Below are 15,374 nucleotides of genomic sequence, written 5' to 3' on the forward strand. Positions count from 1 at the left end.
CGGCGCGCGGGCAGATCGGTCTGTTCTGGTTTCTTTCGTCGTAAAATCGTGACAGATTAATAAACATATCAGCCATTACAACTTCATTTTGTGAAGTAAAACGTATACAAATTAACTTTGTTACGTTGTTTATTGAGTCGATATAATTAACACGGCGCCAGAAATGTGTAAAGCTAATTGCCTAGACAATTTCTACGAAACTACATAAAAACAGTTATAACGTTATTTACAGATTACTTTCAGTATGACGATTGCCTAGGAAGAGTGCATGCAGAATAAGTCAATATTTAAAGGCACTTTTATGCTAAATGTAGAGAATAAAAAAAATGTATAGTTTATTGAATGAATTCGAAAGATACGGTTTTAATTATTGATTCAAATAAAGGTACGTTTTTTGGTAAGGCTTGTAATACTTTCTTATTTCTATTGAATTCTACTATACATACTTTTTAAAGATCAAAATAAATTATATACGTGAAGTAAAAACAGGATTCTTCGCATTTATTAAACATAAAATATACTACTATTATCTTTTAATTATTAATTATTATTCGCAAGTGTGGATATTGACACTAAGGGACTGCTGAAGTAAACAAAAGACGAGTGCAATCCAAAAATGTCGACTATAATCAATATTAGATGTTATTTTTTGTTCCTTGCGGCGCATGATGTTTAACTGCGATTTATTGGCTTTGAATTTGCAACGTAAATAGAACTGAGTCCACGGACCGTGCGCAGGCATCGTATCGCATCCAATTATCGGATTGTATGAAAAGCGTGCGCTTCTCTAAATATATTACGCTTGCGTTTCATTAATTAATCAAATGTAGAATTTACTGTGATTATTAGTTGCACAGCTCGCTATGATTTGTATTTATAACGAGTACATCAAAGTATGTCATAGTTGATTAAGTATGTTTACAATATAGATAGAACAGTTATGTGCACAGCTTTCGAAGTTTTTTTTATAAGAGAAGAGGGCAAACGAGCGGCGGAAATACAGAGGTGAGTGAGTTCAAAGTGAAATAAAATAAATCAGTTTTTTTTTAATTCAGTGCGTCTATACTCTTTGGCTACATTTTGGCTTATTTTTTACGTAAAATTCGGCGTATTTCACAGTGGTTAGGCCACAGTGTACTGTACAATCCATTGGCAATGGTGGCGGTCGGACTCCATTGTTCCGTACAATTGAATTTGAGCTGAAATATGCTTTCTATTACTCCAGTGCATCTGTAACTTGCATGTAATGGCCGTCAGTAATCACAAGTTAGTTCAAATGAAACTAAGAGTGGAATAAATTGATTTCATTAAAAAAAGAACATTTAATTACAGTTATTCGCTTACTTCGATTTATAAAATAATGTGTAGTTTGTATTAGTATCTGAATGGTAGGGAATTCTTTCCTCTTAAATTTAGCGTAAAAGAGAGATAGGAGGCCATCAACCCGCTGGTCTGACATTATTTAAACAATGCTGGGACTCTACATCCCGGCTGGCATGATACAAGCCGAGGAAGGTGGTGTGGACGCAACTCTTCAATGAATCAGAGAAGGCATTTCAAAATGAGCAGGATGACTGAGAAGAAGAAGAGGAATTGTTATTATTGTAGTGTATCCTGTATTTCGTCCTTACACGAAAAAAATATTACTATAAACAAAAGAGTAAATAAGAAAAAAGATTCAAGAGCGTATTGTACACATGGTCAGACAGTAAAACATATTTTAGCATAGCATTTTTTTTAAATAAGAACGTTGATTTTTTTTTATTTACACTTTGTACATAAAGAAAACAATTTAAAAATTACATATTGAAAGTTAGTTGTACTGGTGAGTTTAACTCTAAAAAGTTTTTTTATTTCATCGTGTTTTTCGATAAAAGTACGTATTTTTCAATCATCAACGTTGCCAGTATAATATTAAGTTAGACGCCCTTGACATTTTGTCACATAAACATGTCACCGTCGACATCGGATCCCGAAACATCGGTACCGAATGTTACCGCTGTCACATAAATTTCACTAAGGCCCTGCGAAGTTCTTTATTTACTCTACATATTTGATGAACAAGTGATACAAGTACCTTACTCGTAATATGAGGTGAAATTCAATTCAAACGCGTTACAAGATAATATTTTTTTGTACTAAAACAAAAGCTTATTTGTTTAATTACGTTATCTAAATGTATGTGCAGGACCCGATCTTTGTCTGTGCATGGCTTTCGTTACAAAGCGGGCTGTGTAAGCGGACCTTTCATTTAACTTCTTTGTGTTTAAACAAAATATTGATATCCATAACTATTTAAGAATATGCCGAAGTCTACAAATAACAATTTAATATAGTTAATGCCCATGGCTATGATTTAATTATAACAAATTTCACTTTTATGAAAATTCCGAGAGAAGGTTGTTCAATAACCGCAAATTAATTGGACGCTGCCAACCTGTAAGAGGTTTATAAAGTCAAATATAATAATTCGTCCTTTCATCTACTTCAGTTTTCTCGTTAAATTAAATATTTCGTATCGATAATTACTTATATTTTCTACTCATTTACATAAAATCGTTTAATTTCAAATACGATGACTTACATTTGTACAAATTAAACGATGGACGTCAACTCAAACTAAACATTAAAATAAAAAGATTTTCCGAGTCTATTTTGTTAAATGTGCCAATCTTTTATTGTAGCTTATAACTTTAAAAGCGCACACACCTTTGACTAAACATTTTTTTTATAACATAAGGTGGCAAACGAGTAAGCGGCCACCTGAATCCGCCAAACTGGCGAAGCGACCGCTACCCATAGACATCCTTAATTACAGATGCGTTGCCTACCCTTATCCGACGGAGGAGGAGACGCACAAAAAGAGGATATTTCCCCTTCCTATGCAACTCCTCTACCGTCATCCACTTCCCGTTCCCATCCTCTCCTTATAATAAAAGGGTGGTAAAGAGAAAGGGACTTAAATTAGGCCTCCGGCACCACACTCGTCAGACGAAACACGGAATTGCTTCCATTTCACGCCTGTCTTCAGTGTGGTCGTGGTATTACACCGGGCGTGCCGGCCCATATGAAACATATTGTACAACTGTCTTGTCTCGCTTTGATTTTTATGAGCTTATATGGAGACGCACACTACGCGATTTATAGTTGTGCAAATCAACAGTTGAATGGGTCGGGAAACAATCGACAATCGCACAACAATCGTGCGATTGTTTAGTTAAAGTTGAGCCCGCTCTAAATACTTTAAAAAAGCATTAGGTTATTAATGAAAATTTTCAAGTGGTTAAAGTGAGCTTTATTTATAACGATAGTGGAATGCACGTTGGCGGAATAGTTTTTAATTGAATTCACCGCCACACTGTCTCGCAACTTGGCGTCATAACAGTCTAGAAGTAAACGACTTTAGCTTATCCCCTTAGTATCTTTGAATAAAGTTGCAACTTTAATAATGTTATATTCAACATAAAAATATTACTTTAAAGTAAATAAGTACAAGCCAATAGCCTAATGGTTTGAGGTACAGACTATCGATCTTGCGGTCGAGGATTCAAATCCCGCCATTCGAATTTGTCGTTTACCATATCCTAGCACAAGCCTAGACGTTAGCTGGAATGGTTAATGGAAATATTAGTAAATTAACAAAAATCTACTGATATTTAAAATAATAGGTGAAAGGCATAAATGTAGAATATAATCGGGAAGAACAATTAGGCTTACCAACTTCTATTCACAAATTTAAATATTAACTAGTTTATTTTAAAAATTATAACTTCATATCACTGTTAATAATTATACTTAATAGGTTTTCGATTGTAAGCTTTTCTTAAGCGCGTATACGCTCAATGAATTCTCGTTATTGTTTTAGTTAACGCTTGTAGAGCGGTTCTGAAGCGAACGTTTTAACCTTGATGCTTGCAGTGGCGTCTTACAAATGTTTCGTAAAACTATCAATAACATAATCATGCTAATGTTATCTAGAAATCATATTATATATTACTATTATCTTTGTAGTATTTTTTCTTTTTCATGTTATATGAGTTATATATTTAAAAGGATATATTTATGGTTCACTATATCGCTCCATTACCGAAGTGTAGGTAAAATATATGACTGTTAAAATAACAAATCGGAGAACAGCTTTCGTATATCATTCGTATGAAATTTATTATTTTCAATAACAGTACATCTGTATTATTTTTATAATGTTTTAATATATAGATGATCGTGTATTTATGAGTATATTTTTAATATATACGTGTAATAAAATTGGAGTGCCTGTTTGTAATGTCAAAAGAAAAATTCCAGATTACCAGAAGATGATGTATTTACGTTGCTGATAACGAAAATCGCATTTAAAATTTTTTGTCTGTCTGTCTGTATGATTATGTGTCTGTCCGCAAGCCGCGTTTATTCCCGGCAGTCTCCGAAACCGCTGGGCCAATTTCGAAGAAACTTTCACTGGAAGGTAGATGACATGGTTAGGCAAATTACAATTTTTTTAAAACCTTTTTTTTAATTTAGCCCTGTCTAAATGGCTAACAGGTGGTCCAAATTTGCGCTAACGAAGTTTGCTGGCGATAGCTCATATTTTAATAACATACTAGCTGTTCCTATGCGACTTCATCCGCATGAAATTATGAAAATTTTATTTTATTGTTTAAATTTATCAAATTATCAATTGTCAAAATTACATGACATAATGACAACCTAGCTTCCTTGATGTTGGCAGCAACTTATGGTCTCTTTCCCACATTAGGATTTTTATCCAAAATATTTACCCCCTAAGTTTAATGGCGTGAAAACATATAGCCTAAGGCGTGACGTAAGGGTAGGGCTTTTTATTAAAAAAATAATTATTCAAAAATATGCTGACATCTTAGGCAACAAAGAAGTGTGTGTTTACGCTTTATTATAATAGTACAAATACGAGGCAAACACCTATCTAATTTCATTTTTGTATGATGTCGATTTCTAGACATTCCTTATCTTGCAAGAATTACGTCTAGACATCTTTAAGGTTTTGTAAAGTACTAATTCCCCGTAGATATTCTAATGAACGCTTTATTACCTGTAATACTAGACTATTGACTAATGACTTTGGCTATATTGAAGGTAACACTTTGAATATTCCTGTAAGAATCAAGTAAAAAGAAAAATCTTCGATAAGAAAGGTTGACGAAGGAGTTTTTCGATTCTCTTCTTTGACGAAAACATGGTTTTGATTTAGTTTAATATTTTAAAATAACATTTTTGTATATTCAATTCATGAGATAATGTTTAAATATGACGGCATCAATATAGGTTTATAAATATTCTTTTAAGCAAAATGTTAAACAGTGTTTAGGATGGGCGGGCGGTTGTCGGTGTGCGGGGCACAAGGTCGGATATTTTAATTACTTGCCCTAAGGTCGGCACAATGGCTGGCACGTCCAGCCTTTCCTCGCTTATTACGATGAAATTTATTTCGGACTTGACTTAATAAAGTTTAATTATGTTTTCTGAGACAGTTTTAAAGTATAAGGATGAAACAAAAATATTAATTGTGTTAATTAATCTTTTCTGTTTGGTTTACTCTACTTTAAAATGTGAGTATTAGAATATGCACATTATATAAATACGAAAGTTTGGATGGATGTTTTTTTGGCTGAAAGAATCTCGATGAAATTCAGCATAAGATGTAGAAAATAGTCTGGAAGAAAACATGGATTATTTTTTTTTTTTTTAGTTCAATGTGGACAGAGTCACGGACGAAAGCTAGTATAGAGATAACTTAGAATTCAAAAGGTTAAAAGATAATCTTTAGTGTAGTAACAACAGAATAATAATCAAATAATCATAAATATGTTTCACGCATCAAAATAAACGATAACTTACAGATAATTATATTCCTTAAAACATTTTCGAGGAGATTGCAACTTTCTGATGAAATACGACGTCTAGACGTCATTGAACTGCGACATGTCTTGAAAATAGATTGAATACATTTTGTGCATCAGCTTACTTACTTTGAAAATTCATAAATCGTAGGGAAGGTTTCATTTAATAAATTCGTTATTTTTAAAAGAGAAAATAACTAGAATTTATTAGGATAATTTGTAATATATACTATAGTTTTAGTCACGTCTATAATATTTTATAAATTTCTGCTTATATTATAAAGGGGAAAGATTTCTTTGGATTCATTAGGCTCCGTAGCTACTGAACCGATTTAGAAAATTGTTTCCGTTAAAAACACACAACTACAATATAATTGAGTAACATAGGCTTTATTTTGCATTAAAGTATGGATAACAGAAATCATATGTATATTCTTTGCCACCCTAGCGCAGCTGGGACGGATCCGAAGTTATAATTATTTACCAATAATGCGAAAGTTTAGATAGATGGATGGATTTGTTCGAGTTTACAGCCTAAATGATAACGAATGTCGATGAAATTTGGCACACATGTACAGCATAGTGTGGACAACATGCTTTTGTTTTTTGTAATTCCACGACGAGGGAGTCCCGGGCGAAAGCTAGTATACAAATACTACAAGCTCTTTGTACCAAACTATAAACTTTTTATATGTATTTTATAGTGTTATTCTGTATTACAAACTAATTTAGCTAATCCAGCGTGCGAGTGACAACGATGTAAAATTAACTGCAACACGAACGCTATTTGCTGTTGAATTGTGGAGGCGGAAGCAATTTAACAGTTGGAAATTAATCGTATATTAGCCCTGCTCCAACACTCCGCTTCAAGTGGGAACTTGAAAGCAATAAACATGTGTTTGTTTCTTAAGAGCATTGTTTGTTACTTGACAGGAAGTTTAATGAGACTTTTATAGTGTTTTAAAATTGTATTTAATTTCAAATTGAAGTAGTTGTAGTAAATGTATGGATAGAACAAATGTTTCATACATTTAATCCGTCACAAGAATGTCATACGTCTCTACCGAGGGTCTTGATCCCATGCCCAGTTAAGTGAAATAAGGCCTTAGTCAACTACACTAGCCTAGTATAAATTCCTTGACTTCGCACATATTTTTTAATTTCTTGGCAAATTTGTGGTGTTCTTAACGTATTATCGTTTACTGTTAGAGCATTGGATACATTCTTCATTCATAAAATTAGCTGTTCCCTGCGGCTTCATCCGCATTAAACATTAAAAAGTTTATTTTATTGTTTACATTTGTCAAATTCTCAATTGTCAAAATTACCGTTACCATGCTAACCTTTCCACCTTAATGTTGGTAGCTTGTAGTTTATGGTCCCTTTCCCAAATTAAGGTTTTTTCCAATTTATTCACCCTCTAAGTCTAATAGCGTGAAAATAATTAGCCTAAAGCGTGTCGTAAGTATAAGGTTCTTATTAAAAAAATAGTTATTCAAAAGTATGCCGTGGTTACTGACATTTTACGCCGCCAAGTAGCGTGTGTTTACGCTTTATTATATTAGTATATAGATTACCATTTCTACATAGAAATTTTGAAATTTGATTAATCTATTTGTAATTTCTATTCAAAGTCTCTCTAGCCTCCGCTGAGGGATCGACATTAATTTACAAATATCTATGAATACTGTTTATCGTTGTATCTATGTTTACAGTCCAGTATTAAATGTAATAAATCCTGAGTACATTGCCCCAGCCGATATTTGATGTATCCAATTTTACAAGCCACAAGTTTATAGCCCGTAGTTACAAAGCAGTTAACATTAATTCTATTGAGGTATTTAGAGGTTTGATTGCGGAGTAGTTAACGTCTAGACGATATTGGTAATGACTTTAGGTAATTTCTCGTTTGTCTTCTAAAAAAGGTTATTAATGCATGATTTAACAGATTTAATTTCAAATTTAAAGTAATACAAAATGGTAGATTTGTTTTACTAAAAAATCGGCTAAAAATTTGTTTAATTTCTAACGTGCATGATAGTTTTAAATTAAAAAATAAGACAAAAATTAATATAAACAATCCGGCTTGAAGGACCAACATTTTAAAACACTCATCACAACTTGATAAGTATGGAGAAAAGTTTTTGCCTGACTCTTACATTAGTGATGTACCATATAATATTCACGAAATTATAATTTGGCAGAGAGTTGCCCGTAGCCGTGTAGCACAAGGGTCGAGACAGAGCCCCGGGCGAGGAAACCGATACAAATGATGTAGGAACAAAGGCAACCTTGATGACGATGTAGAGTTTTACAAAATATACTTTCAAAATAGAAATGTTTTTGTATTATATTTTACTTTTATTATCTCGTAATTTTACATGACATTTATGTTTCATAATTAGAGAGACTACAACGTACCGTTTTCTGCGTACGTACTCTTAATAACCCTTAGAGCGTTGACCCTGTTGTGCGATTGTCGATTGTTTAGCAGCCAATTCAACAGTTAAGTTGCATAACTAAAAATCATGTAGTTTAGTCAAAGGAGTCCGCGCACTCTTATTTTCACTGCGGCAGCTAGGAATGTTCGACCAAATTTTAATAGTAATCTATACTACTATAATAAAGCGTAAAAACAACTCCTTTGTTGCCTAAGATGTCAGCAATTACAGCATAGTTCTATAGATTTTTTTTAAAATAAAAAGCCCTACACTTACGTCACGCTTTAGGCAATATATTTTAACGCCATTAAACTTAGGGGGAAAATATTTTGGATAAAAACCCTAATGTGGGAAAGAGACCGTAAGTTGCTGCCAACATCAAGGAAGCAAAGTTGCCATGGTTTGTCATCATGTCATGTCATTTTGACATTTGCAATTGATAATTTGACACATGTAAACAATAAAATAAAATTTTCATAATTTTGCGCGGATGAAGTCACACGGGAACAGCTAGTATACTATATTCTGGAACGGTGTAGTGTATTCCACCACCGAAGTTGTACCATTTAAAATGTGTTACAATAACTCAATAAGACGTATACGAATCATCGAAAACGATTATGTCCCCTAGTGCATTACGTTTCTCATCAATCCAACAGGGAATTAGCGTAAGTCCAAGATCCATTAATCGTTGACGTCATCGAAGACATTGACATGGAAATCGTATCGTTCTAATCTACAAGAACCAGTGAACTAAGCGAACAACAATGAATGTCATTTATTGCTATATAACGGCTTGTTAAAATGTTTGTATATGAACGTGTATTAACTAGCTTTTGCCCGCAACTCCGTACGCATTTTATCTAAAAGAAAAAAAACCGAAATCTAGCAGCCTATGTGTTCTTCCAGACTATCCTCTACATAATTTAATCGAGATCCCTTCAGCCGTTTAGGCTACAAACTAACAAACATCCATCGATCTAAACTTACGCATTTATAATATTAGTAAGATTTCAACATTTACATCGTTTTTGTATAAGAAGATTAGTACAAAGTTCAAAAAGGAATCTGAACTCTTCAAATTGAATTTGTCAAAAATATACTATGACTAAAGGCAAAATTTACAATTGCAGATTGAAACATAAAACAGTTTGGGTAGTCGCATGCCGGAAATTATCAACGATATACCGAACTACAAACTAAAATGAAATAGTTAAGTTGAAGTCGTATATCCTAAAAGTTCCTTGTGATCCCTTAAAGTTTTGCACAAACATGGACGGGTATAACTTCAAGATATCTTTCTTGAAAAAATCTATCCTTTTTCCATAAAGAGGTTCAAAAATTACAGAAATCTGATAACTTTTATTTAGCTTTTAATTATTTTAGTATAATTTCAAGTTAGCTATAAGATGTCTGCACTAATAATATAATAAGATGCAAAAAGTTAATATTCTCGGTCACATTAGGCGTAGCACATGTTTGTCGTTATACGTGGTACAATGCATATTGCTATCTCGGATTTTTGTAGGAGAATAAGCGGGATGACAATACGTTAAAATAAGAGAATCTCGGCAATCGTAAAGTACATAACTTTCCATGGGCGTCATCAAAGGAAGCTGAGGCTAAGCAACTATGAAATACTAAGATTTGATTGATTGATTCTACACCAGTTTTATATTAAAATTGGGCCTTACCTTGATGAAGGCTTTGAAATATAAATTTAAGTTTTTATTTATGTAATCCCCTTGATTATCGGCAGCCAACGCCCTTGTATATTTCCATAACTGTAAAGCATCTCAACTGTAACTAATTAGCAGAACCAAACTTATTATCTGTTATGTTACAATGTAATTCTAATTACAATTCGTCGCATGAAATTTACATTTAAATAAAGAATATTTTTGACTGTGACAGATGATTGACATTTGGGTATTTCCATATTGTCAAAATATTCGACGCGACGCGGCTGAATTTCTCGAACGAATTCCTGTCAATCAAATTGCCGCAAAATTGTATTCACTTGATTTTACTATTTTATTTTTGAAACATGACAACAATGATGAATGTCTAATGTCTCGTGCTATGTAAATAAGTATGAGCTACAATTAACTAAAATTTACATTTTCATATTCTTTGTTTTAATTAAAAAAACAATTACCATTTAAGATTTATACCTCACACAAAAACTACATTTAAAAATAAATTTCCATGAATTGTTCAGGTTACTTTAATTACTGTTGAACCATCTGAATCTGTCTGTAAGTAACGAAAATTACACCACCAGTTTTATCAATTAAATATTTATTTCATTCACTAAAGGAAATCCTTATCGATTAACTTAAATACTTTGAATAATACAGCATTCGTCAGTCCCTTAGTGCTTGAGGGAATATGTTACTAAGTAGTATGCCAATTCAATTTGAATGTGTATTTTAATTAGTTACCAAGGTCAAAACGAACATTACTTATGAAAAAGAAGACAAAATAATTGAACATTATTAGAGCGGCACATCTTTACCTTAACTATCGGACAGCTGTTGTGCGATTGTCGATTGTTTCGTAGCCAATTCAACTGTTTAGTTGCGCAAAATAACTCCACACAGGAATTGAGCGACACTAAACAATTGTGCTACAAATTAGTCAAAAGTCTACGCAGGCTCTTATGCTTCTAAGTACGTCTAAAATGATTGTTCCCCTGTCTTTAACACAATCTTGCAAAGTCATGCAGACTTCGATCATAATAAAACGTTTTTTGTTACAGATCAAACCAAAGTGATGCGGTTAAACAGTGTCAGTGTAGTGTAGTGAGTTCAAATGTCACAACATGGGTTGCACGCCTAGCATGCTGCTTGACCATAAGAGGAGACGTCGTGATAGCACGGGCTCGCAGGAAGCTGCGCTTGCTAAAGTCGCGCCTACGCCCGTTTGCAACAAGGCTGTGCAGGCGGCTCGTGCGCCTAGAGCCTCGCTGGAGTCCGACGGCTTCAGCATACAACTATCAAGCAAGAAGGACAGCTATGTTTCTCAAATGGGAAATAACTTTGCAACTCAGTTACACATAAAAAGGATATCTGGTAAGTGATTTAGTTCTTACTTGAATGTTAGTAGACTTGGACTGGCAATTGGAGTTTTTTAACAAATAGTTAAGCTGTCAAAATGTATAGATTTCTGTTACGAAATCTTCACGTTTCTTAAACTAAATCTGCAATAAATGGTTTCCTGACTTTGCATTCAACGACTACGTGCCAAATATATTAGGTTTAAAGCACTTTTTATCGAGTAATTCATGCGGTCTCATCGATTTTCTCCAAAAGTATTCACTCGGTATGGAGTAGATAAAAGAATGTATGATAAGTGACACTTGGAATCAAGATTTTAATTTTTAAATAAATTTATATCCGAGTAATTATGAAAGTTACTAAACATGAAACATTTTCCTTATTCCTTAGATCTTTTATTTATACCTAATTTACGAGTTACATCTGACGAAATAACAAAGCGTCGACTTAACTTTATTGTTGTTTTTTATGATTTTAATAATGTAAACGAGACGAAATTGTGTTAATGTGTTCGAAAGTAGACTTTTGCAGCTTTGGAGAATAACAATTGTAAAATTCGTTTTAAGGTCTCTGTTTTATAGCTGGAGCTAGGCTATAACAAATAATAAACCATTTTTATAACAATCGACAGAAACATAACAGCTGTTATAACTTGTATGTTTTATAACGAAAATTGTAATCTAAAACTGTATGTTCGAAAATTTTACTGTTTACGAAACTAAAACAAACATATTAGGATATCGAGTAAAAGTAGTATTTCAGTCAGTATTACTGAAAGGTGATTTTTTATTTACTCTATTATACGTTTAATACGTAATATTAATGTTTTTGTCTGATCTTTTTCTTCTTTCTTAACCCTTTCTTCTCCTTTTTATTCAATGTTTGTGTTGTGTTTGTTCCACAAGTACCATTTGTTAAAACACTCGTACAATTCATTTCGCCTTTCAATTTATTCTCCGTTGTAACTTCCACTCGAAGAGCATCAGATATAATTTTAGCGTAAACTTTATCCATATTAAATTTTTCACAATAATGAAACTGATCAGCACCGAATGGACATTTTTCTAATCTTTTAAATGAAGCGGCTACAGATAATATATCCTTCAGTTTGGATTCATTTATTTCTTCAGGCATTTTAAATTCCTTCCAGTTATCGACGTAATACTTCGCCTCAGGTTTCTTTATGACTCTAACACTTTCCTTCGTCGTGTTGGAGGAAAAGCTTGTGTTTATATGACTTAGAACAGTCATCTAAAATTTTAACTAATTTTAATCATCTTTTGTTGTAAGAATGATGTTTACTAAAACATCTGTGTTAGACTAGTTATTCTCTTCTCTATCTCTTTATAATGTTTGCTATACTAAAAGGTTAGCGTTGTAAGGTCATATGCGAGAGAAGATGAGGGCAAAAAGAAGAAAGTATTAAACTTTAATAAGAGTAGCTACAAAGGTAGAGGAAGACCCAAGAAATTATGTCTGGATTGTGTCAAAGAGGATATGCTTAAGAATGAAATAAATAAAGATTTGACGGCTGATAGAGACCTATGGAAGAGCAGGTCATACTTTATTAGGGAATTCTCGGATTGATGATGATAATGTCTGTTATTTCTCAGTAAAAATCACCTAAAACTTACAATCAAAATTATCTTCATTGTGAAAGTTCACATCAACACTGCGATTCGCTTAGTATAAATCATTTAAGTGCATTTTCACTTCTAGCTAATTGTTAATTCGCTGCTTGATTGCTCTGGCATTCGCCGTACCAGTAGTAAACATTTTTAATTAACTTTTTATTATTCATTTTGAAGACTGGTAACCTTGAACGATTTTAATTTACAATTACCTGAATGTTTTCTTAAAAAGCAAATAATGCACAGCCAAACCACAAGTATAAAAATCCTCTCCTCTGGCACTTAAAATTAGTTCCATAATTTTCCGAAATGACAGGAGTGTGCATTTGCTAATGTTAATTGTCTATATCTTGTTAAATGGAAAGAAACTTTATTTTTAATTGTACCATCTACCTGAGCTACTTTATTACGTGGCAGTATTAATTATAATATGTAAATATTTAATTTTGGTCCGTACTTTTTATGAAAAATGTAGCAAAACGCGTCAAAAACGGTAAAAGAATACAAAAAGCAATATTTTACCGACTTTTCATCGCAAATTTGTCTGAGATCTTTTATCAAAACACAAATTCTTCCGAGGACACTTCTGTAGTAAAACTTTGTGCACACACGAAAGTAATGTCGCGCACAAAATTGTAAGGAACAAGGGTCGTGGTAAAGTGCCGCTCTAGTGTAAGGGCCAGGCAAGTCCTTCCATTAAGAAATGGTGTCAGCAGACTTCGTAATCTTAATCGTTCGAGAGGTTTCGAGTCACGTACCGCTTTGTTTGAACGCCGTGTCATAATTTTTGTTGTTTTTAAAGGGACTAGATTATAGTAGAAAATTTAAGTGTCTTTATTTCAGTTTTCTTAATACTAGAACACCCACCGAAAACTAACATTGATTGTAGCGATCATTGTGCGATTTTGTAACTATTTTAGGGTTGTTTTAGAAAAAAACATTTATCATAGCTTAGCACTTACAGTTTTTAAGCATTCTTCATCAAGCGATGGTAGATCGCTGCAGGTGACGGCTGACAGTTTAAGAGGTCTCTCAAATCCGCTTAAATATTTCAGCTGACACGATTCTGCGATTAGAATTTTAACGTAACTCAAAATGTAGATGAAATTTTGAGTTTTAAATTATTAGTTAAACTCGATGGCATTTTTAAAAGCCATTAAAGTATGCATTGATTTAAAACTAAATGATAGCGTCGCTAAGAAATCCAATAAACATTTTGGATGATAATGTTAGGAAGAGCGTCAAAATATTTATAAAGAAGGGCATTGTGTGTTCTTAATTTTTTTTTCTAAGCATAATCTGCTATTTTTTACAAACAAATACTAGTAGATACATGTTTTAAATTGATTGAATTGAAATGCCTAATTGGATTAATGGATATAATTCGAAAACGGATAAATAGTAAATTACTAGAAAACTAAGGAATGTTCTTTCAAACATTTTCGTTGAGTGAAATATACATGAAGTAATTTGGTAATCGTGACAAGGATTTTATAGAGGTAAAGTCGAATATTGACATTAAATCTATACTCCATTACTTAATATTCAATAAAAAACAAGTAGAAATATCCCTTTAGTTTATCTTCCTATAATTTTGTAACATCGCAAGTCACGCATATTAATTCGTGTGTCACTTAAATTTTCACGTAGCCCTTTGGTTCGAAAATAACTTGTTAGCATGGCTACAACATGCGTGACGCATCCACCTGCCTCGTTATCTCGGCAACATTATCGAGGCAATGACGCACGGCAACGAACACCTACGGTAACACGTGTCTACCCTACCTACGACTACGCCTCACTGATTATGAAATCCCAGAACGTAGTCGCCCTTAAAAATAATTAAATCGACATATTTTAATCGAGTTCTCAGCACGTTTAAGCGGTTAAATAAAGACTAAAGAGGGTTGCGGCAATGACAAACTTACCTCCTGCTTAGTAATAACTTTTACATTAATAGCGGGCGCACGCCTTAGACATATGTTGTTATATTCTTCTTTTTAATTTCTGTGTACAATTTGATTTTTTTTTCTTCATTATCAGTTTTTTATTGTATTTTTAACTTAAAATATTATTATTATTACTTTAAATATTATGTATGATCACATATGTAGATATAGTGTCACATTAGATTTATTCTGTAAAGATGCTATATTCTCGTTATTAAATAAATAAATAAAAAAAATAAAAATGTATAAATAAACTGTTGTGCGATTGTCGATTGTTTCCCATTCAACTGTTTAGATGCGAAACTAAAAATCAAGTAGTGTGTACTTTACTCGATGGTTGGCATTCCATAACGACGAGGTTTTCACGTACATTCTTACCTCGTACAGTTGCGTTGTGGAACACTCTGTCCTCAGCGGT

The 15,374-nt window shown here is 32.9% G+C and overlaps 1 protein-coding gene across 1 annotated transcript in view; it reads left to right on the plus strand.

Annotated features, from left to right (window-relative positions):
* LOC106102424 (high affinity cAMP-specific and IBMX-insensitive 3',5'-cyclic phosphodiesterase 8A) overlaps nucleotides 1-15,374 on the plus strand; it is a 103,841-nt gene that overhangs the window by 22,723 nt on the left and 65,744 nt on the right. Inside the window, exon 2 of the mRNA XM_013281898.1 lies at nucleotides 11,079-11,391. Within this exon, the coding sequence (XP_013137352.1) occupies nucleotides 11,142-11,391 (250 nt within the window). The 5' untranslated portion in view covers nucleotides 11,079-11,141. The remainder of the gene's footprint in view (nucleotides 1-11,078; nucleotides 11,392-15,374) is intronic.

This window comes from Papilio polytes, unplaced genomic scaffold (genome assembly GCF_000836215.1).
Source record: "Papilio polytes unplaced genomic scaffold, Ppol_1.0 DF823923.1, whole genome shotgun sequence".
Taxonomy (NCBI): Eukaryota; Metazoa; Arthropoda; class Insecta; order Lepidoptera; family Papilionidae; genus Papilio; species Papilio polytes.